Source organism: Mustela nigripes, chromosome 4 (assembly GCF_022355385.1).
Source record: "Mustela nigripes isolate SB6536 chromosome 4, MUSNIG.SB6536, whole genome shotgun sequence".
Classification (NCBI taxonomy): Eukaryota; Metazoa; Chordata; class Mammalia; order Carnivora; family Mustelidae; genus Mustela; species Mustela nigripes.
The window spans coordinates 185000679-185024636 of NC_081560.1; the positions used below are offsets into that span (position 1 = coordinate 185000679).

Here is a 23958-nt window from a genome sequence, read left to right on the forward strand (position 1 = left end):
CATGCTTTCTGTAAATTCATTTACTGCTTTAAGGTTTTTGACTGTTCAGCAGTTACAGAAAATTTTTTTAAATCAAAGAGAAAAATACATCTCAAATACAAAAGAAAACTTTAAATGGTTCTTGGTTGGTCTCTAAAACTCAACCGCTCACATGTTCATATTCTTACCAACCCATTTCATCTCTTCAACATGTGCATCCTGGGTACTTACTAAGCATTTATTTGCACTGGCATTTTCTGTGTCAGGTTAACTTTGATGTGGAGCTTCTTAATGAAGCTAACTGAATTTGTCCAGTGGAAAGTCTCACGTTTTCTGGAAAACCAATGCCGTTACACTGTTTCCAGATCTGCCTCCAAAGCTGAACGTGGGTGTTGGCAGCTCTTCGAAAAGTTCAAACCCTGTCAGACAAGATTAAAATACTTTTAATAGGGACTGAATCCCACAGTTAAGGGAAATTTGTATGAACAATGTACTTGCAAACCTTTTTTATAAAAATATTAACTGTGACGGAATTTCACTTGATAATTTTTCAGTTCTACTGTGTGCACAGAGTGCATACACACTAACGCTTGAAACTGAACAAGGAACAGACGAGCCCCAAATCAAATTGCAGAAAAGAGGCTTTCCATCCATTCCTCTTTCCCCCACTTCCTGTCTACGATCCCTACACTCCGCCTCTCCCCAGACTGCTGCACCATCGCACTTGGAGGAAGCAGCCATTACGTGCTGAGGTCTTCCCAGGATTCGGGCACTGTTCTGAGGGGTTTATATGTAGTAACTCAATCCACATCACACATATAAATGTACTTAATACAGAGGGGTCAAACAATGTGGAAATCAAGATGCATTTGTAGAAGATGAAAAAGTTCTGGAGATGGACAGTGCTCGTGGCTGAACAAAAATGGGAAAGAACTTAATGTCACAGAACCGTACGCTTTAAAATGGCTAAACGGTAAATCTTACCTTGTATATATTTTACCATGACAAAAAAAAAAGAGTTTGTAAACAAAAACCAAGATCTAGACTGAACTAATGAAGGATCTGGGAAGAAAAGGAAGTAGTAACTTTCAAAGCAGCACAGTGTGACTTAAAAATTAATGTGGATTCAAGAGTCCTGGGTTCAAGTTCCAGCTCTACCACTTACTAGGTGAAAGATATGCTGCCGGGACCCTCAGTTTCTATGCAAGGAGGTTACACATAACAACGCCCCTACCTACCTCACAGTGATTTTGCAAAGATCAAAATAAGATAACACAGTATTTTCCTGAACTATAAAATGAAATGGAAAGTTAACATTTCATTATTTAGTTTTGAAAAACTAAGATAAGCAAGGCTGAAGTTAACCATGGTTTTCCCTAAGCGATGGGACTATTAGTTTGGAGGGTAGATTTTTTTCCTGCAAGGTGGGGGTGTCTGCATTCTGGAAGCTTCCTTGCCTTGAGCTTCAGCTGAACTAACTCTTATAAACAGAAAAAATATAAAAGGATATATATTGGGGCACCTGGGTGGCTCAGTGGGTTAAAGCCTCTGCCTTCGGCTCAGGTCATGATCCCAGGGTTCTGGGATCGAGCCCCGCATCGGGCTCTCTGCTTGGCAGGGAGCCTGCTTCCTCCTCTCTCTCTGCCTGCTTCTCTGCCTACTTGTGATCTCTGTCTGGCAAATAAATAAAATCTTAAAAAAAAAAAAAAAGATTAAATTAAATAAAATCTTAAATAAAAAAAAGAGATATATATTAGTATCAACTGTGATTCTAATTCATATTCTTCATCAAACTTCATCAAATCTTAACAAGTATCTATAAATCAAAATGCTCATTAAAACTGATAAGAAAACTTCTCCAAAGAGGGACAGGTCTGTTATTTATTTATTTATTTATTTATTTATTTATTTTTAAGATTTTATTTATTTATTTGACAGACATGCAGGCAGAGAGAGAGAGGAGGAAGCAGACTCCCTGCTGAGCAGAGAGCCTGATGCGGGGCTCTGATCCCAGGATCCTGGGATCATGACCTGAGCCGAAGGCAGAGGCTTTAACCCACTGAGCCACCCAGGCACCCCGGGACAGGTCTTTTAAATAACATGATGTCTCTTAATGCTGGAAAACATAGTCACCGTGGTGGATATATGGGTACAGACTCTATCTTTTTTCTGTAGTTTCTACGCATGTTAAAAATACTTCGTAATGGAAACGTTCAAGAGAAAATGGAGGGGCACCTGGGTGGCTCACTGATTAAGCGTCTGCCTTCAGCTCAGGTCATGATCCCAGGGTGCTGGGATCGAGCCCCACATCAGGCTCCCTGATGTGGGAAGCCTGCTTCTCCCTCTCCCACTCCCCCTGCTATGTTCCCTTTCTCACTTTGTCTCTTTGTGTCAAATAAATAAGATCTTTAAAAAGAGAGAGAGAGAAAATGGAGCTGTCTGTGTGAATTCTCCAAGACTAATCTTTTAACTCTTTGGACTAACCTACAGAATTGAAGTGCTTATATTTTAATAAATAACAGACCGAAATTTTAAAGTGGTTGTAAGCCAATGATAAGTAATAAATCATTTTAGTTATTTTAACCTATATCCTTCATGTTGGGGTTACTGACATTCTTCAATCTTTTTCTTAACAAATCTGGATTATTTATGCAGTAAAACAGGTTTTCTGGAGTTGTTTTTAACTCAGTAGTTTTAAGAAAGTAAAGTTCCTTGGACATCAAATTAGAACATCCCACTATCTGGCAAATGATTCAAGTAATCCCCACCAAAACAAATGACATCACAAAATGTTTATATAAATAGCGCTATAAAGGAAAAATACAAGATTTATTTCAACAGTTTTGTTTCAAATAAGGAAAGAAGCAAAGAACCTTAAAAGACTGTCACAGGGACCACAGAAGCCAGTCGCGAGAAGCCACTGGCAAGCCCCTGGGCAGTGATGCATGTATTCATTTAGCGTTCTATCTCTAACTCCAAACACCATATTCTCAAACAGATGCCTAAAAAATGTCCTCAATTCTATGTATTTATTTAACATTTCCTGTTGTAACATTTTGCTGAAATTCTGTATTAAGCTCTGAAAGTGAACATAACTTTAAAGTAGTTCTCAGACACAGACACAATTTTAAGCACACTTTACCAGGCTAACGTCTGTTCCTCATTATCAAAGACAGACAAATATGTTTTTGTCTGGTGGTTCCAAGGGTAAAAGAGAACACCTGTATTTAAAAACCAGGAAAGAAACTTGCCCTACACAGTGTTAACTTCAAGCATTTATTAAAACTGTCAAGCTTCAGGAAAAAGGAAAGACTATGGATACAGGGCCTCAGCAGTTCTAAACGAAACAAATTTAACATGGAAGATAGTAAAATTAATGGCATGAAATACAAGACAATAAATCACATATAATTCTTGTTTTCCAGAGACAAGAGTAATGAAACCACAAGCTCACATTTCAAGATTCAAACACTTCAAGTTTTACATTATATAACCTGCCGAAGTCACTGAATGCACACAGAAGGACATGTGTTAAGTGTTCTCCCTCCTACTGCCTATTCCCTTATTACCAAAACGAAAACAAACTCTAAGATAAAAGTACATGCAAATAGTTATAAATTCATTTCCCATCAGCTTGTGGCAACTGAGATTCAAAATTTAACACAAATTTAGTACCATATCATCTTAATAGTCCATATTCCACATAATATAATCTTCCATATCATATTAATATTCCATCCTAAAAATCCCTCCCCTTTCTTTAACAAAACTTCATGCTAATCTTAAAAAGAGTCTGTGAAAAAAAACAAGCAAATACTAGTCCTGGATTGTTAAGGTACTTTCCCAGAAATGCCTGTGCACTACATGAACAAACTGGCAGGTAAAATACTCCTTTAAACATGTAAGAACAGTCTGCCAATGAACTCAAAATATTTGTGCATAGATTACAGATTCTCAGTTCTCACAAGATTCCCACGTAGTAGACACAGCACTAATTATAATTTCTTAACAGGGCAAGAAAGGATCCTGTCTTGGCACCAAAACCTTGAAAAAGGTAGAGCTGTCCTCAAGAATTAACAGGAAGCGGGGGGAGGGGGTTTGGGAGAAGGGGGTGGGATTATGGACATTGGAAAGGGTATGTGCTTTGGTGAGTGCTGTGAAGTGTGTAAACCTGGTGATTCACAGACCTGTACCCCTGGGTATAAAAATATATGTTTATAAAAAATAAAAAATTTTAAAAAATAATAAATAAAAAATAATAATAATAAAAAGAAATGCAAATTAAAAACACATGCCTATTAGAATGGCTATAATAAAGATAATAATAAACACAGAAAAAAAAAAGAATTAACAGGAAGCATTTCTACTACAAAGTCCCTACATTTTTTCTGTGCAACATTAAAAATAATTGTTCTATGTACAATGAAAAGATAAATCCTAAATACCCAAATGACCATTAGCAAGACACAGAAAGTATTTAGAAACTACAAAGTCTCATGTCAGATTTTTCAAAATACTGCTCCCATTTGCATATGACTGATTACTATTACTGCTGATGACCAGTCTATCAGTACACTAGTCCGAAGCACAATGTATATGCTTTCTGTTTGAGTCTCTAAATAAGAGATTATATAGCTTAAATGAAGAACTTAACTTTTATAGACTCATAAATGTTAGTACCTCACTGCCAGGATTTCTTGGAAAATTTTGGAAAGGACTCTGGATCTCAGGATATTATTTCTTTGTCCCTTGCCTATACAGTTAAAAGAGAAGAAAAGCGGGCAGTTCCCACAAACGGAACAGTAAAACACTGTAACACCAAGGAGGAAAAAAAAACGATTGAAATACATGAAACCCGAAGTAAGCACACATTAACAACACGTGGCCATTTACCTTCACTGAATTCATCTAGCAATTCTTCCTTGGTCCAATTGCAAGAGGTTATTAGAAAAAAGCCTTTCACGTTCAACGCCCCAGACAGGGATTTCACATACTGCTTCCTCTTCTCAATCGCATTGTCAGGATTAAGGCTTATGGCATCAAAAGTTCCTTTGTCAATACAAATATGAAATCCAGACAGCTTTGTGGAAAGATTCAAAAAGTCTTCTACCTATATTAAAAATCAATGTCTTTATGAGAACAATTAACACACAATCTCTCCTGAATTCAAGTGACAATCTGTAAAAGATTACAGATAAAAATACCAATGAATTATGATGGCATTTTACATATAATAAATATATTTTCAACTTTATAGCTAACTTTTATGTGCTTCATTCTAAGATCATTAAAGCTAACATTAGTGGGAGACTAACACTGTTTCCTGGACATTCCAAATCTCTACAAATTTGGAAACAAATCAAAGCCAGGTGTACGGCCTAATAATACCAGCACATAACAGAGCCTCCAAGCCCAGCTTATGAAAGTTATTTCCATCAAAAGTAGAATATTTGACATGTTCTTAAAGATGACAAAAACTATGCTGAACTCAAAACGGGTCATTAGAAATACGATGATTTTGGGCGCCTGGGTGGCTCAGTGGGTTAAGCCACTGCCTTCAGCTCAGGTCATGATCTCAGGGTCCTGGGATCGAGTCCCGCATCGGGCTCTCTGCTCAGCAGGGAGCCTGCTTCCTCCTCTCTCTCTCTGCCTGCCTCTCTGCCTACTTGTGATCTCTCTCTGTCAAATAAATAAATAAATAAAATCTTTAAAAAAAAAAAAAAGAAAGAAATACAATGATTTTTAGCTGATATGATTACCAGTTACGTGACTCAAAGTAAACTCAGTAAAATCAGAAGTTGCTCAGCCCTGACCAGCAGCTCAGCAAGAACTATAGGATAAAATGAATGGCATAAAGCTTAAGAAATCAGAAGACTGGGGCGCCTGGGTGGCTCAGTGGGTTAAAGCCTCTGCCTTTGGCTTAGGTCATGATCCCAGGGACCTGGGATAGAGCCCCACATCGGGCTCTCTGCTCGGCAGGGAGCCTGCTTCCCTTCCTCTCTCTGCCTGCCTCTCTGTCTACTTGTAATCTCTATCTGTCAAATAAATAAATAAAATCTTTTAAGAAAAAAAAAAAAGGAAAGAAATCAGAGGACTATTTAAACTGCAGTTACTTAACTTTATAAATATCATGCAGTTTAGGTTGTGGAAGTCACACATCAGCATATCATTCATTTTCAATAACCTATTAGTATATTTTAAGCACCTGAGCCAGTGATCCACCACAATTTCATTTAATACAATACTTCGTCAGTGTACTTAATTCTGAAAAGCTACTTTGAAAAACTGAGCAACTAGCTATTATTCATACAACCTTAATACATTAATCATAAACACTGTATTACCTAAAACCCTTTGATTTTAAAATGTGGATCTTTATGTTTATCTACATTAGAACATGGTTTCTTTCCTCCGCCCTCACACCAAAGTATTCATTATACCTGAAGCAAAGGATGACCTCTATTCTTAGGAGCTAAGTTTAGAGAGGGTCCTATCTGAAACACCTGTATCAAAGTTCCCGTTCATTCAACAAGTATGTCGTGAACACCTATTAAATGCAGGGATTTCTCAGTCACTGAGAATATAATAGTAAACAAAAAAAGAAAGTGTCCGTGTATGAGAATATATCTTATGTTCTCTAAGGGAGAAACAACAAATAAATAAGCTAAACAAATAACTTTAGATGAAGTGCTTTGAAGACAACAGAAACAGAATAATAAACACAGTGAGTGACAGGGAAGAGAGATGTTTTGGAAAAGGAGTCAGGAAAGGTCTCAGAAGGTGGTATCTGAGCACAGATGTGACTGATGAGAATGAGCCAAACAAGCTCAGATCTGGGGCAAGAATATTCCAGAGAGAGCAGGTAGAAAGACTGGAAAAGAACAGGCCCGACATGTTTCAGGAGCAGAAAGCAACCCAGTGTGACTGGAATACTGGTGAGAAGAGGAAACCAGGTGAGAAAGGAGGGGCTTTGTAAGGGGGGTGGGGACTCGGATTCCATTCTCAATGCAACGGGGACATTTTTAAAGATCACTCTGCTTGCCCTGTGGTAACAGAGGGTGGCAAGAGGAGCAATGGAGAGGGCACGCAAGAAGCCACCGCAGCCACGGAGGCAAGAAATGATGGCGGCTCGGACTTCGGAGGGCACAGAGGAAACAGCAAGGAATGGGCACGTGCCTGATACACTCTGAAGATAAAACCAACAGAAGGAGACACAGGACTTAAGGCAAAGAGAAGCATCAAGGATGACTCTTCCGGTTTTAAGTTTATACAACAGGTGAATGGTGGTATCAGTAACAGAAATGGAAAGATGGCAGTAAAGCAGGTTTAAAGAGAAAGTAGGAGTTTCCTTTTGGACTAAATGAGAGACTACTGCTATCTAGGCAGAACTGTAAAATATGCAGTTTTTAAGTCATTCTAGAGCTCAGGGCACCTGGGTGGCTCAGTTGGTTAAGCAACTGCCTTTAGCTGACGTCATGATCCTGGAGTCCCAGGATCGAGTACCCACATCAGGCTCCCAGCTCCACGGGGAGTCTGCTTCTCCCTCTCATCTTCTCCCCTCTCATGCTCTCTCTCTCACACACTCTCTCTCAAATGAATAAACAAAATCTCTAAAAGGTAAAAATAAAAATAAATAAATAAATCATTCTAAAGCTCAGAGAAGCCTGGGCTAGATCTATAAATCCAAGAGTCATCATCTCCTTATGGATCACAGGACACAAAAATAAACGAACTAATCTTCGGTGGCACTACACCACTTTACGTATCTACAACTTTTTGACCTAGTTAATCCAAAGTTAGCGGCCAGTATTTGTGTGTGTTCACAAACATGAGAATTAACACACTCATACATAAGGAAGAGGAGAAAATAACTTCCCCAAGCTGACTAGACTGAAAATTTTGTTACTTAAAGATGTTTCAATTTGGGTTATTTATAATTAATCCTTAATTTACAAGTTCAAAGATATTGTTAGCAAATATACTCTAGAAATGCTTAAACTTTATAACTTATATTTTAAAAAATTTATAGTAATATAATAGTTACCTTCAACTTAATGTTAGATAAACCCTCTTTCTCTATAATACTTCCAGAAAGCTGTATTGCAGAAGGTGAATAATCAATTCCGGTAATATCAGAGAAACCAAATTTTGCCTAGAGACAGAGAAACAATTTTATACTTTAGTTTAAAATAAAGTTTTAACATACTGCTTTGCTTATGAATTGTAACATTCCTTTAGGACTGGGACTGCTTTATTTACATAATAGATCAAGTGACATATACTATCCAATAATCTACAGTTTAAATTTTATTGTAGAATCTAAATAGACACTAAGAGTTCAAATTTATATCAAGTGACAATTCATTTGTTTTTATAGTATTTGGTTTCTATTCCAAAAGAAAATTCATTCTCTCAAAGATAATGAGAATGTACATGTAATATTTTTGCCTTCAAGCAGAAAAATGTAACATGAAACTTCTGATGTTGACATGCTCTAATTCACACATAAATCTGTCAAAAATTTTACTTAGCACAATTAAGTTATATGAATAAATGAAATGAATACGTAGTAAGTTCTTGAAAAATTTTCCTTCAGTATAACTACAAATCACAATTTTCAACCAGCCAGGTGATTATTAACCACATTACATTTGTACAGTATTTTTTTGAAATGTTGACAAAAACTATGTGAGGTAAGTTGTTGGGCAAGTATTAATATGCCGGGGGGGCCTGGGTGGCTCAATGGGTTAAAGCCTCTGCCTTTAGCTCAGGTCATGATCTCAGGGTCCTAGGATCGAGCCCCGCATCAGGCTCTCTGCTCAGCAGGGAGCCTGCTTCCCCCTCCCTCTCTGCCTGCCTCTCTGCCTGCCTCTCTGCCTACTTGTGATTTCTGTCTGTCAAATAAATAAATAAAATATTTTTTTAAAAAAAAAGTATTAAAATCCCCAAAGAATCAAGGCTCAGAGGACATTAAGAGTTTTGAGCCAAGAACTTTAGCGCCAGCTGTTCACTAGCTGTATGAACTTACCTAGAGTGTGTGAGCCTGTGGCAAAAAAAAAAATGATGGCTTCCGGTCCTCACCCCACCCCTTAACACTGTGCCGAACATTTTTAGAACAATCAGGCTAAAGGTAATTTCAAAGGAAATTTGAAGAAGAAAAGCAGTGTAGCCTGAAATTCTATTCCTGCTCTTCACTATTTACCTAATTTATTTCCTTCTAAACTTAACCTACACCTACACCTTCCATTAAGACTACCTTGACTTTTCACCTAGTGGCTAATTGTAAACTCTAGTTAACACACAAATTATATCCCACAGAATTTTTTTCCCTTTGATTATTTTTATTTTAATCTCAAGGTCTACCATCCCCACTTTGATGCCAACTCTTTTAGTTGTCCCACTCCGTACTCTTTGACATCTTCATTTTCTCCCAGTTTTCTCTCAAATCCTTCTCTATCAGGAAGCCAGGATAATTCTATTAACTGACTCTTACCAGTTCCCTCTTCTCCCATGCCTATTTATTCTTACAACAGAACTTATAAAAATATCATATACAGATGTTTTAGGTTTGTAGAACAATCATTCAAAACCTCAAACTATCTGCAACATTTTTCCCATTTGGTTTCTGGCACTGAGTGAAAAATAAGCAGATATTCAAGGAAACAACAACTGATAAGAAACCAAGGGAGAAGGGCGCCTGGGTGGCTCAGTGGGTTAAGCCGCTGCCTTCGGCTCGGGTCATGATCTCAGAGTCCTGGGATCGAGTCCCGCATCGGGCTCTCTGCTCGGCAGAGAGCCTGCTTCCCTCTCTCTCTCTCTGGCTGCCTCTCTGTCTACTTGTGATTTCTCTCTGTCAAATTAATAAATAAAATCTTTAAAAAAAAAAAAAAAAAGAAAGAAACCAAGGGAGAAGAACTGACATTAGAAAAGACCACAGGAGACCCAAATAAAATAATGATCAGAAATCAATTTTAAAACAACTGAAATAAATGACAGTTCATGGAGAATTCTGAGACCTGAAAACTGTAACAAAGAACCAAATGAATAACAGAAATGAAAAAAGCAGTAATTAAACAGATTCAAGGGTAGGCTTGACAGTAGATTAAACACAGAAAAAAAATTAGTGAATTTTAAGAAAGGTCAAAAGAAAATACTCCTATTAGGCAAAGAACAAAAGGCACAATCAATTAAAAACAGGAAACAACATAAAAAAACAAAATATAACACTGTATAAAATCTAAAATAAATGTAATAGGACTCTCAGGAGAAGAAATGAGAATGCGGCACGAGAGAAAATGGAATATGGGTCAGAATTGTCTAATACCAATGAAGGACCTCAAGCCACAGACTAAAAAAGCAATATAAATCTAAAGAAAATTGAAAAAGAAAAAAGAAAACCAGTACTGTGTATCTGATAAAAACCCCAAACAGGAAAACCTCAGAAGCATCCAGGGAGTGGAGGGTAGCGAGAAACACAGGAACAAGAGACTACCTTCGAAGACTAACAGTAAGACTGAAAGCTGACAATAAGTCATAAAGAATGGAAGCCCGAAAATAGCAAAGGAAAAACTGCAGTCTAAAATTTTATGCCCAGCAAAAAAGAAAAAAACCCATCAAAAATGTAGGTGAATCACTTAAAAAGCCCTTTTATAAGCAATGACGATTAACATCACAAAAACAGACAACAAAACATTATGTGCCACAGAAGCAAATATAAATGACCATCTATTAAGTTCATTAAAAAAAAAAAAAAAAAGCAAACTGAATTTGTAAAAATCTCTGAATCAGAGATTATCAAAATTTTACTTTGAAGGAACAGGGCAGGGACACCTGGGTGGCTCAGTCAGTTAAGGCTTCTGCCTTCAGTTTGGGTCATGATTCCATGGACCTGAGATCGAGCCCTGCATGGGGCTCCCTGCTCAGTGAGGAGCCTGCTTCTCCCTCTCCCTGCTGCTCCACCTGCTTGTGCATTCTCGTTCTCTCTCTCTCTCTCAGCCAAGTAAATAAATAAAATCTTAAAAAAATAAAAATAAATAAAGGAATAGAGCAGAGCAACCCTGTCGGGACCCCTCTCGTTCCTGAAAGGTTTTTTTCCTGTATCCTTGCTTAATAAACTTCTATCATTTACTCACAAGAAGGAAGGAAAGAAGGGAGGTATGGAGGAAGCAAGGAAAGAAAGAGAGAAAGAAAAAGAAAAGAAAAGGAAGAAAGTAAAGAAAGAAAGTGAAGGCAGGCAGGCATAAATATTTTTGGGCTTTCCCAGCCATACAGTCTCTGTCCCAAATATTCAGCTCTACCACCACAGCACACATGCAGGTACAGACAATATGTATATAAATGCGTTTCAATCAGTATTTTTAAAAACAGAGGAAGGCCAGATTTGACCCTCAAACTGTAGTTTACCGTACCTTATTCTAGATCTAACTTCTGATCTACAAAAATACAGAGTGCAGAAAACATTTTAAATGACAGAAGTACAATTAGAAAAATCTACATCATGGAAAATCATTTGGGACTAATAAACTTTACCTTTTACAACAAAAACATCACATAGTTAAGTAAGGAAAAGGTGCAGGGGAAAAAAAGCCTTAGAGAGACTATCAACCAAATGCAGTATGTAGTCTCGACAGAATAGAAATTAGAGAAGAAAAAGTCCATGAACTTGAAGACATACCAAATCTGATCAACAGAGAAAAATAGGGGGAATAAAGATGAACAGAGCCTCACAGACCTGTGGAACACTATGAAAAGTTCTAACACTGCTATTTCCAGACTCCCAAATGGAAAGAAGAGTTATATAAAGATTTTTTCCCATCAGTGAGTATAATAATAAAGTTTTTCTTCTTTAGACTGTTAATATGATGGGTTATATGATTTTCATATAATGAACTGGCATTGCAATCTCAGAATAAGCCCCATCTGGTCATAGAATCTAATTCTGTTTATAATATCACTGAACCAATTCCTCAAAAACTGCAAACTCACTCAAATGAAATAAATAACCTTGATAGGACAATCAGAAATTCAACAAAATTCAACATGTATTCTAGAAATAGAAAGGAATCTCCTCAACATGATAAAGGACATCTAAAAAAAAAATCCTACAGCTGACACAACCAACCCCCCTTTTTTTTAAAGCCAATACATCTTTAATGGTGAAACGCACAGGTGGATTGGAAAACTAAAACTGGAACAAGGGAGGCATGTCCTGTTGTCACCACTTCTAATTAACATTGTATTGGAAGCCATATTTAATGTAATTAGGCAAGAAAAAGAAATAAAAGGCATACAAATTAAAAAGGAAGAACTAAAACTTCCCCTATTCATATACAATGACTGTCTACATAGGAAAGCCTAGGAAATCCATCAAAAAAACTCCTAGAACTAATAAATGCAAGGTTACAGAGTACAAGGTCAATACAAAAAAATCAACCATATTTCTAGCAATAAACAATTACAAACTGAAATTCTTTTTTTTTTTTTTTAGGACTTTATTTTGGGACTCCTGGGCAGCTCAGTTGGTTAAGCATCTGCTTTTGGTTTAGGTCATATTCCCAGGATCCTGGGATCAAGTCCCACATCAGGTTCCCTGGTCAGCAGGGAGCCTGCTTCTCCCTCTGCCTGCTGCTCCCCCTGCTTATACACTCTCTCTCTCTGACAAATAAGTAAAATCTTAAAAAAAAAAGATTGTATTTATTTATTCTACAGAGAAAGAGACAGTGAGAGCAGGAACACAAGCAGGAGTGGGAGAGGGAGAAGCAGACTTCCTGTCAAACAGGGAGCCCAGTGCAGGGCTCGATTCCAGGACACGGGGATCATAATCTGAGCCGAAGGCAGACGCTTAATGACTAACCCACCCAGGCGCCCCAGAAACTGAATTTCAAAAATCAATACCTTTAAAATACTCCAAAAAATATATATTGATACAAGTATAAAAATCTAAAAGGCTCTATATGCTGAAAATGAAAAAATGCAGATGAAAGAAATCAAGGCAGATCTAAATAAATGAAGAGACATAACATGTTCATGGATTAGAAGACTATAGATAGTAAAGATGTCAATTCTCATCGAATTACAAATTTAGTTCAATTCCAACCAAATTTTCAGCATGGATTCTTTTGCAGATAAATACAAACTGATTTTAAAATTTATTTGGAAAGGTAACAGCATTAGAATAGCCAAAACAACATTTGAAAAAGAAGGACAAGGGGCACCTGGGTGGCTCAGTCGTTAAGCATCTGCCCTCAGCTCAGGTCATGATCCCAGGGTCCTGGGTGTGAGAACCACGTCAGGCTCATTGTTCAGCAGGGAGCCTGCTTTTCCCTCTCCCTATCCCTCTGCCTGCCATTCCTCCTGCTTGTGATTATGCTCTCTAATAATAAATACAATCTTTTTACAAAAAATTAGAAAAAGAATAAAATTTGCAGAATCCCACTACTCAACTTTTAAGGTTTACTAAAAAGCTACACTAATCAAGACAATGCGTTGTTACAAAGGGATAGACACATCAATGAAAAAGAGTCCAGAAACAGATACACAAAACTCTGGCCAACTGATTTTTGGCAAAAGTGAAAAGACAATTCAGTGAAGGAAGAGCAGTTTTTTTAACAAATGGTATTAAAAGAAAAGGACATCGGGGCGCCTCGATGGCTCAGTCAGTTAAGCGTCTGCCTTCAGTTCACCTCATGATCCCAGAATCCCAGGATCAAGCCCACATCAGACTCCCCTCTTAGCAGAGAGTCCGCTTCCCCTCTGACCCTCCCCCATCGCGCACATGCGCACTCTGTCTCTCTAATAAATAAAATCTTTAAAAGTTTTTAGGGCACGTGGGTGGCTCAGTGGTTTAAAGCCTCTGAATTTGGCTCAGGCCATGATCTCAGAGTTCTGGGATCGAGCCCCGAATCAGGCTCTCAGCTCAGCAGGGAGCCTGCTTCCCCTCTCTCTCTGCCTGCCTCTCTGCCTACTTGTTATCTGTCATATAAATAAGTAAAAAAAAATCTTGAAAAAAAAAATTTTTGTAAACATTTTACTTACTTATTTGAGAGAGAATGAGTGAGAGAGAGCATGAGGAGAAGATCAGAGGGAGAAGCGGACCCCGCAAGGAGCTGGGAGCCCAATGCAGGACAAGATCCTGGAAGTCCGGGATCATGACCTGAGCCGAACCAACTGGGCCACACAGGTGCTCCTTTAAAAAAAAAATTTTTTTTAAATAAAAAAAGGGACATGTATATGCAAAAAAAAAAAAAAAAAAAAAAAAAAAGATTCTTGACTTGAACCTCATCTTATACAAAAATTAATTCAAAAAGGATCATCGTAAAAAAGTAAAACTGTAAAAACTTTCAGGGGAAAAGAAACGAAAAAAAGTAGATTAGGCAAAGAGTTATTAGACATGACACCAAAAACACAATACATTAGGGAACCTGGGTGGCTCAGTCCTTAAGCATCTGCCTTCAGCTCAGGTCATGATCCAGTGTCCTGGGATTGAGCCCCACATCGGGCTCCCTGCTCAGAGGGAAGCCTGCTTCTCCCTCTCCCACTCCCTCTGCTTGTATTCCCTCTCTCGATGGCTCTCTGTCAAAGAAATAAAATCTTAAAAAACAACAAAAACACACAATACATTAAAGAAAAAAAAAAACTAGGGGTGCCTAGCTGACTCAGTCAGCGGAGCAAGTAACTCTTGACCTTAGAGTCAAGAATTCAAGCCCGGCGCAGAGATACTTAATAGAAAAAATATAAAGAAATAACTCAAACTGGGACTTTATCAAAATTTAAAATTTTACTTTTCATCTCTTAACAGAATAAAAAGAGAAGCTAGACTGAAGAGAAGTTAGAAAACATTTACAATTATGTTTCAGAGAAGACTTGTATTCAGAACATACAAAGAACACACAAAATTCGACAGTCAGAAAACAATTCAATCCAAAAATGAGCAAAAGACTGTAACAGAAATTTCATTGAACAATATATAAAGATAACAAGTAAGTACATGAAAACACGTTCAACATAATCAGCCATCAGAGAACTACACACTAAAACCATCATTAGACGCCACTATACACACATTAGAATGTCTAAAACAGCAAACATGGGCAATTGTGTCAGCAAAGATACAGACCAAGCGCAACCACCATACATTGTTTATGTATGTGAAATGTGAAAGCAAAATGGTACAACCACACAGAAAAGTGGCTTGACAGTCTGTAAACACATATTTACATTAGCAAAATTAAACACGTTCATACCAAAATGTTTACACAAATGTTCACAGCAGCTTATTCATAATTGCCAAAAACTACCAACAATTCACATGTCCTTCAGCAAGTACATGGATAAACAAACTGCGATATATCCATACATTGGCCACATTTCAGCAATAAAATGAATACTGCTACGTACAAAAACGTGGATGAATCTCCAAAGTACTATGTTGAGCAAAAGAAGGGGAAAACTCAAAAGATGATAATACTGCATGATTCCATTTTATAGGACATTCTCAAAAGCACAAACTAGTGATGGAGAACAGACTGGCGGCTAGCAGGGGGAAAAGATGGGGTTACATAGGATGCACCTATTCTGTATCCTGACTGTAAAGGTGATTATATCAACCTGTACATGTGCTAAAATCCACAGAACTCTATGCAAAAAAGTCAATGTTATAGTATGTACATTTTTTAAATTTAACAGTAAATTATGAACTTGACACTAATAAAATGTTAACATCTAGATAAACAGATAAATTTGAAAAACACAATAAAAAACCCTCCATATTCCAGAGGATGTCACCAAGAATTCTTCTGAACGTTTAAGGAAGAAACAAAGCCAATTACAAGTTTTCCTAAAGAATAAAAGGAGAGAGATTTCCCATCTTGTTCAGAGGCCAGCATAACCTTGATACAAAAACCTTACATGAAAATTTCTTGTGAAGAATATTTCTTACTAATCTCTCTCATGAAACTATACAAAGGGTAAGCAAAATAAATACTACCAAATGAAATCCAATAATCTATGAAAGGGATGATACACAGCAATCAAACTTGGTTTATTTCAAGAATGGAAGTTTGTTGTAAGAGTGACCAATTAAGGGCACGTGGCTGGCTCAGTTGGTAGAGCATGCCAAAAACTACCACTCACTCCAGGTCATGAGTTCAAGCCCCACACTGGGTGCAGGGCTTACTTAGAAAATATTAAAAAAAAAAAAAAAATCCGTAAAATTTTTTTAATAAAAATGTCAATTAAGGGCGCCTGGGTGGCTCAGTGGGTTGAGCCGCTGCCTTTGGCTCGGGTCATGATCTCAGGATCCTGGGATTGAGTCCCATATCGGGCTCTCTGCTCAGCACGGAGCCCGCTTCCTCCTCTCTCTCTGCCTGCCTCTCTGCCTACTTGTGATCTCTCTGTCAAATAAATAAAAATAAAATCTTAAAAAAAAAAAAGTCAATTAAAAAAAAATAAAGACACCCTGTCCCCAAAACGAATCAATTCAACATTAATAAAGAAAAATCATCTAACCATCTCAATATCAAAAAAAGCAGCTGATCAAATTCACCACCCATTCATGATTAAAAACTTAAAGGGGAATATAAAGGAACACCCTCAATCTGATAAACTATCTAAAAAACCTATAACTAACACCATATGTAACAGTGAAATACTAGAAACCTTCCTCTTCTACTAGGCTATCTGCCTTCATATTTTTATTCAACACTGTATTCAAGAGTACAGAGCATTTCAATAAACAAGGTATCAAAGTTGAAATTGAAGAACTAAAACTACATGACATTACTGTACATAAGAAAATATAAAAGAATCTATAAATAAACTATTAGAATTAATGTCTGAATTATCAGATATAAAATTAATAGAGAAATCATTTGTGCTTTTATTAGCAATGAACTACTAGAAATTAATTTTTTTTTAGATTTTTATTTATTCAGGGGCGCCTGGATGGCTCAGTTGGTTAAGCCTCTGCTTTGGCTCGGGTTATAACCCCAGGATCCTGGGATGGAGTCCCATAACGGGCTCCTTGCTCAGCGGGGAGTCTGCTCCACCTCACCCTCTACCCCTCCACTTGTTCGTGCTCATGCACGCACTCTCTCTCTCTCTAGCACACACGCTCTCTCAAACAAATAAATAAATATCTTAAAACAAATAAATAATATATCTTTAAAAAAAAAAATCACAGATCTAAATGTAAAAGGTAGGGGGCACCTGCCTGGCTCAGTCAGTGGAGCGTGCTATTCTTAATCTCAGGGTTGTGAGTTTAAGCCCCACATCGGATGTGGAGTCTACTTAAAATTTAAAAAAAGAAAGAAAGAAAATAAATGTAAACTTAAACATTTGGAAGACAAAATAGGAAAAAACCTGTGTGACCTTGGGTTAGGCAAAGAGTTATTATGTTCACAAAAGCACAATCCATATGAGAAAAAAGTCAATAAACTGGACTTCATCAAAATCAAGAACTTCTGCCCTTCAAAAGATGCTATTAAGAGAATAAAAAAAGAAGCCAAAGACCAGGAGAACATATTTGAAAACCACATACCTGGTAAAGAACTTATATCCAGAATACATAAAGAATCCTCAACTCTTACCAATAAGCAAACAAACAACCCAGTCTAAAAATGGCCAAAAAGATCTGAACCCCCATCACCAAACAAGATATACAAATGGCAAATAAGTACATGAAAAGGTGGTCAACATCATTAATTATTAGGGAGATGTTAATTAAAACCACAGTGAGGGGCTGCCTGGGTGGCTCAGCTGGTTAAGCGTCTGCCTTCGGCTCAGGTCATCTGGGTACCTGGGATTGCACTGGAGTCAGCTCAGCAAAGAGTGCTTCTCTCTCTCTCTCTCTCCCTCTGCCCCAGCCCACCACCCCACCTTGCTCATGCTTGGCCGTGCATGCGCTCTCTCTCTCTCAAATAAATAAAATCCTAAAAAAATAAATAGGGATGCCTGGGTAGCTCAGTCAGTTACCCCATCAGCCTCCCTGCTCAGCAGGAGCTGCTTCTCCCCCTGCCGCCACTCCCCCCGCTAGCACGGCATTCTCTCTCTCTCTCTCTCTCTCTCTCTGACTGACAAACAGATAAATAAAATCACAATGAGAAACAAGTACAGCTAACACCAAAAACAGCCTAACATGATGATAGACATCAGAATAGTGAAAGCTTTAGGAAGGAATGGGAGTGAGGGAGTGCACAAAGGGGCTTCTTCTATGACACTAACAATGTTTAAGTTCTTGATCAGTCTGGTGAGTTACACAAAGGTGTTCATTTTGTAAATGCTATATACTTAATGACCATTTTTCCATACGTACATCACACTACATTTAGTAAGTACACATTAAAAAAGAAAGTAACTTCCCTTAAGACTCCACCTGTAGGTGGCTTCACCAGTGAATTCTAGCAAACATTTAAGGAAGAAACACTAATCATTAATAAACTCTTTCAAAAAAATACATTCTCATTTAATGATGTCAGCATAACCTGTTACTAAAACTTGACAAGAACACTACAAAAAATTTAAATTACTGAGACAATCTTTCTCATGGGCAGAGTTGCAAAACCCTAAACAAAATATTAACAAAGTGAATCCAATGATATATGTAAGTTGGAATCATTCCAGAAATGTAATTGACATTTAAAAATGATGAATGTAATTCATCAACACAAACAGGCTAAAGAAGAAAATTCATATGATTATCTCAACAACAGGAAAAACATTTGATAAATAACAATATTTATAAGAAACACACACACTCACTCTCTTTCAGCAAAGGAGGAATAGAAAGAAACTTCTTTAGTCTGATACCAAGTGATCTACAAAACAAATTTACAAGCTAACATCATACCTAACAGTGAAACTTTCAAAGTAATCTCTGGAAAGGGGAAAAAACGACAAGGATGTCTTCTGTTACCACTTCTTTTCAACATTCTACTAGAAGTCCGAGACCGTGTAATAAGAGAAAAGTTATAAAGGATTGGAAAGGAAGAAAGAAAATGACCATTATTCAAAGTCTGCATAATTACACAGTTAACTATTGAACAACACAGAGGTTAAGAGTGCTGACACTCCATGTAGTCAAAAATTTGCATTTAACATTTGATTCCCACAAAACTTTACTAATCATCTATGGGTATTTAAGGGCTGGGTTAAGACTGGGATTTAAAGGTTGGGGCTTGGTTTTAGTCAGTTTTTTTAAAGCGAGAGTGAGCCGGAGGAAAGGGCAGAGAGTAAAAGAGAATCCTAAGCAGACACCACACTCAGTACAGAGCACGACACCATGCTCAGTCTCACAACCCTGAAATCATGAGCTGAGCCAAAAATCAAGAGTTACACGCCTAGCGGAGTGACCCATCAGGCACCCCATACCCTATTGCTGAGTGGAAACCTTACTGATAAAATAACAATCGATCAACATGTACTTTGTATGCCATGTGTATCATATACTGTATTCTTACAATAAAGTTAGAGAAAGGAAAAGATTAAGAAAAATACATTTTAGGACTATACATACATTTATTGAAAAAAATTCCACAAATAAGTGGGCCTGCATAGTTCAAACCGCTGTTGTTCAAGAGTCAACTGTATATGTAAAAATATGAAAGAATCTACTTTCTCAAAGTCTCAAGTCTCAAAGTCTCAAAGGATAAATCATTAGCTTCTACAAATAAACTACTAAAATCCAAAAGAATCTGCAGGTAAACAAGAGAATGAATAAAGCTGAGTGTAAATAAATCTTATACAGCAATGAAAATGAATGTGTTACTACTACACACAACAACTTGAGTGACTCTCACAGAAAGTGGAGAACACACTGGAAAGCGAACTGGAGTCCTCCACGTATACATTCAAAAACAGGCAAATTAATCTCCAATGTTAAAACTCCTTGCCATTAGTGGCTTCCTTTAGAGAGGAAGGAGAAAGTAATTTAGAAAGGACTGGTAGGGAGTTCAGGGGAGTTTCTAGAGTCTGTAATATTTTTTACTTCTTGACCAGGGCAATAGTTGATAGGTGACTACAGTTGTGTTCACTTTGCAGAAATTCACTGAGCCACATGCTTTTGATTTATGCACTTGGACATACATACATTATACCTTAAGCTTCAAAAACATTTACCGAAGTTTTTTCTAATCATACTCCACTGCTTAAAACATTTTAATGGCTTCCCCTAACCTAAAAGTAAAATCTAACCTGTTAGACGTGGTATATGATATGGCTCCTACCTTTAAGTTAATCCTCGCCTCCGTCCATCCCATCAATACACTTTATATTCTAACTTCCCAAATTATTTACATCCCCAGTACATGCTGCTGCTTCAAACCTTCACGTCTTTATTTATTTATTTGTTTGTTTGTTTGTTTGTTTTTAGCAATCTCCACACTCAACATGGATGGGGCTTAAACTCACAACTCCAAGATCAAGAGCTGCACACTCCACAAACTAAGCCAGCCAGGCACCCCCGACCCAAATCTTTAAATATTATTTCCACTGTTTGAAAGTCTCTCCCTCTCCCACACTCACCACATCCTGCCCCTGCAATTTCCACCCAACGTGGATATTAGCTCCTCCAAGACCCTTCCTATCTCTGCTCCCCCAAATTAACCGCCTTCTTTTCTATATTCAGTCATCTATTATCACACATATCAACTTACAGCATTAATTGTTTATATGTCTGTCTATCCTCTATTGTATTCAAGTACAAGGTCTATATTTTCAGGTTGCCAATGCCTAGCACAAGGCCTGGCATGTGGAAGCCATTCAATAAATGTCACCATTATGTATATATCCGTTTACATTAAGACAGTAAAGCCATCTAGGAGGAAGCCTAAGTTTTATAATTTTCTCCATAGTACAAGCCACAGCCATGAGCACACAACAGGTACACAACAGTGATGGTTTCGTGCCAAAATTCAGTTCCATAGAAAAAATACGCTCTTCGAACCATATGCACATAAGGTATTTATGTCCTACAAGAAGCGTAAAAAAGTCACCTTTCTTTTATACACACAGATTTCCAGAGTTCTGAGCTAAAGAAACCAATTAAGATCACCTTGTCAAAAGCTTTAGGAAAAAAACTACAATACACTACACCCAGAGAAATTAAGTGGCTTGCTCAAGGTGAAGACTAAGGCCAGAAGGGCCAAAACTGGACTCAGATCCCCTGGCTTCTCATTTAATGCTTTCTCACAATCCATGCAGCCTCCCTTTTCTACTGTGTACTTCTCAAAGTAAGTGGTACAACTCCTCTACTACTTTGTTTATTTATTAGTTGTTTGGTTTTTGTTGTTTTTTTTTTTGCTCTTCTACTTTAGATTAACATAATTAGTATCCTCACTTCCAAGATTTCTTTTTTAATTTCACTTCAAAATTTGGCTTTAACACATGAATACTAAAAGTACCAACAAGTTCAACCAAGAAAACACCATTTCCAGTTCCAATATCAAGCACTGAAGCATCCAATGGAATCTTGCGGTTTTGCATCCACCTTATTAGCCGATCCATACTCTCTTCTCCAAACCTATTAGAAACAGAGAATCCGTTATTCAAAGACCAGAGGAATATAGAGCAAAGATTATAACTATATTCCATTTAAGCAGCTTATACAATATGCTCAATTAAGCCTTTTTTTGAAAGAAGACGTAGCATCTGTGGCTGCTTAAGCTTCACCTGTGCTATTACTGAAGAGAGTATGCTCCCAAGAATAGGACACAACAGATAAGGTCAATATGTTACTTATTAATGTTTCACTACATCAGCATCAGCACTTGTATATGCTGTTGGCTCAAAATGTTACTGCTCATTGAACAAGGATGATCACAGGATGATAGCAACTTCCTAACACAGGTTTCCCCCACTAATGGCAAGTAGAGCACTGCTATGAAATCTTTCCTAAGGCAAAATGGCACAAAGCAAAGAAACAATGACCAGTAATTTATGTGGTAGAATTTTTCAGCATTCCCAGACTCCAAAAATAACCTGTCTTAGGCCTGATACCACAAGACACGTCTTGCTAACACAGGCACAAAATAAATCAAGATAAAGCACAAACGCTCACAGACACTGTTCAAAGCTATGGTGGCCTTGCGCTGGGATGCTGAGTGTAGTTCCTGGGGAGGGAAGCTTGGCAGCACCACTCTTGCTGCTGGGATATGCACTGCCTCCCTAAATGGCTCACTGAAAAACAAACGGTGAACGCTATTTTTGCTTTTCACCTTTCTTAGTACAAGAGAAAATCTTCATATTTCTATCAGTTAACAAAAACAGGTACTAATATAAGTCTTTCATAAAAGCTGAGAGACATAATGTGAATTTTCAAAAAGCAGAGGATACCAATATTCTCATCAAATTTAAGTCTGGACCATTAAAAGAGAGAGAAGAGCGAGATTCTTTAAATCTACCTGCTAAAGCCAGAATCAGTCCAAGATTCCCAGAACTTTCAGGCTGTCTTTATTTTCTTTGGGGGTAAGCACTTTAAAGACGTACACACACACACTCTTCTGAATCATAATTCCGCTATTTTTTCTAACTCACCAGATTTCTCCTGTATCTCCATATTCTTGAAAAGTTTGCAGCTCTCTCTCATAGACAGCATCCCAACTATATAAATAATCAAATGCAAAGCAAGATTCTTGAATCAAACTGAATTACAATGTAAACGTTTCTAATACATTGTAGGTATTTATGACAGAAGTTTCAGACATTATCAGTGTTTTCAGTAAGTGCACTAGATCACGCTCTTAACATCCTTGTTAAAAGAATGAAAGACACAGACAAGCAGATAAGTTTACACATGTAAAGCTCTAAGTACAATACCTGACACATAAAAATGCTATATATTTTAGCTTAATTAAAAAAAAAAAAAACCCACACACCCACAAATAAGTATGTGTCCACGGATCCCTAAGTCCCAAACACGAGCCCAAAACTTCACTGCACAGGCACAGTGTCATCATAGCACATTTCAGTGTAAAACGTGCGGACACAAAGATTTCCTACCAATACAGTGGTTCCTCACAAGGGAACTCAGCAAACACAAGCTCTGCCTAAAGATTAAGCTGCACGTTTAACATTTACTCCTTGGAAGTCTAGTTCCCTCTCCCCAACATTTGCCTTCGCTTCCCACGTCCCCTCTCCAGAATCGCTGCTCCCTCTCGGTCCTCCAACTCACCTTCCATCCGTACCTTTCCCCTGGCATTCGCTCACCCATCTATTAATTCGCCCATAAATACCGCACATCGATTTACGGTCAGATCACTTTCTCCTCGCTCCCTCCTCGGGTCATCCTCCCGGCTCCCACATCCCTACCCCATCCCCTACCCAGCAGCCCTACGTCCCGGCCCCTCGCGCTTTTCCCAAGCCCGCCCCTCCGGGTCCAGACCCCCCAACAAGGCCTCCCCCAAGAGCTTCGGAGGCCATTCCGCACCTCACGTGCCCTTTACACGCCGGCTCCTTGGAGCGCCTCTTAACCACCCCCAGGGTTGCCCCTCGGGATTCCAGCCCACCAGCCCCCTCTGAGCTTCCTCGCGCCACTCCCCGCCGCCCCCCCAGGTCCTCCCCATCTTCCGGGGCCCTCTTCCCCCTCCCCGTCCCCGCCCCGGGGCCCAAGCCGGGCGGAGCAGCTCAGGCTCCCTGCCCAATGCCACACTCACTGCTCTCGGGTCCCCAGCGCCGACGGGGCGAAGCCATCCTCCCCGGGACTGCCGCTCCGGGACGGCTCCGCGGCCCCAGCACCGCCGCCGCCGCCCGTGCCCGAGTTCATCCCGCTCCGCGCCCCGGAGGGCCGTTGGGGCCGCCATAGAGACGAGGCACAGGCAGAGCGGACTCGTCGGTGGGCGCCTCTAGGCGGCAGGAGGCCGCCCTCTCTACTACTCCTGGCCTCGGCTTCCTCAGCTCGTCTTTGGTCCGGAGTGGAGGTTCGCAAACCCAGGCGTGGTCGCCGGGGTCTCGCCTGCCTCTCTGGCCGCTGCCGCCAGCGTCAGAGGC

The 23958-nt window shown here is 38.6% G+C and overlaps 2 protein-coding genes across 3 annotated transcripts in view; both read right to left on the reverse strand.

Annotated features, from left to right (window-relative positions):
- FAM53B (family with sequence similarity 53 member B) overlaps positions 1 to 23713 on the reverse strand; it is a 145029-nt gene extending 121316 nt beyond the window's left edge. The window contains exon 1 of the mRNA XM_059398774.1: positions 23625 to 23713. The gene's annotated coding sequence lies outside the window, so the exon portion shown is untranslated. The remainder of the gene's footprint in view (positions 1 to 23624) is intronic.
- EEF1AKMT2 (EEF1A lysine methyltransferase 2) lies at positions 1 to 23785 on the reverse strand. 2 transcript variants are annotated; one of them, XM_059398775.1, is made up of 6 exons: positions 23625 to 23785; positions 22507 to 22572; positions 21379 to 21493; positions 8024 to 8131; positions 4873 to 5089; positions 1 to 398 (listed from the first exon to the last, which is right to left on the reverse strand). In XM_059398775.1, the coding sequence occupies exons 1-6, from the start codon at positions 23732 to 23734 to the stop codon at positions 304 to 306; spliced, it is 711 nt and encodes a 236-aa protein (XP_059254758.1). In that variant the 5' UTR covers positions 23735 to 23785; the 3' UTR covers positions 1 to 303. The 2 variants fall into 2 exon arrangements, with proteins under 2 accessions (XP_059254758.1, XP_059254759.1); XM_059398776.1 differs by lacking the exon at positions 23625 to 23785 and adding an exon at positions 23399 to 23495 and having other exon boundaries at positions 21375 to 21493.
- Positions 23786 to 23958: the final 173 nt, after the last annotated feature.

Excerpts from the sequence above, each read along its gene's own strand:
- EEF1AKMT2 (XM_059398775.1), bottom strand. The coding sequence starts at position 23,734 with ATGAACTCGGGCACGGGCGGCGGCGGCGGTGCTGGGGCCGCGGAGCCG. Across the intron at positions 21,494-22,506 it reads GGAGATACAGGAGAAATCTG|GTTTGGAGAAGAGAGTATGG; the intron begins GTGAGTTAGAAA and ends TGTTTCTAATAG. Across the intron at positions 399-4,872 it reads GCTAGATGAATTCAGTGAAG|GGTTTGAACTTTTCGAAGAG; the intron begins GTAAATGGCCAC and ends CTTGTCTGACAG.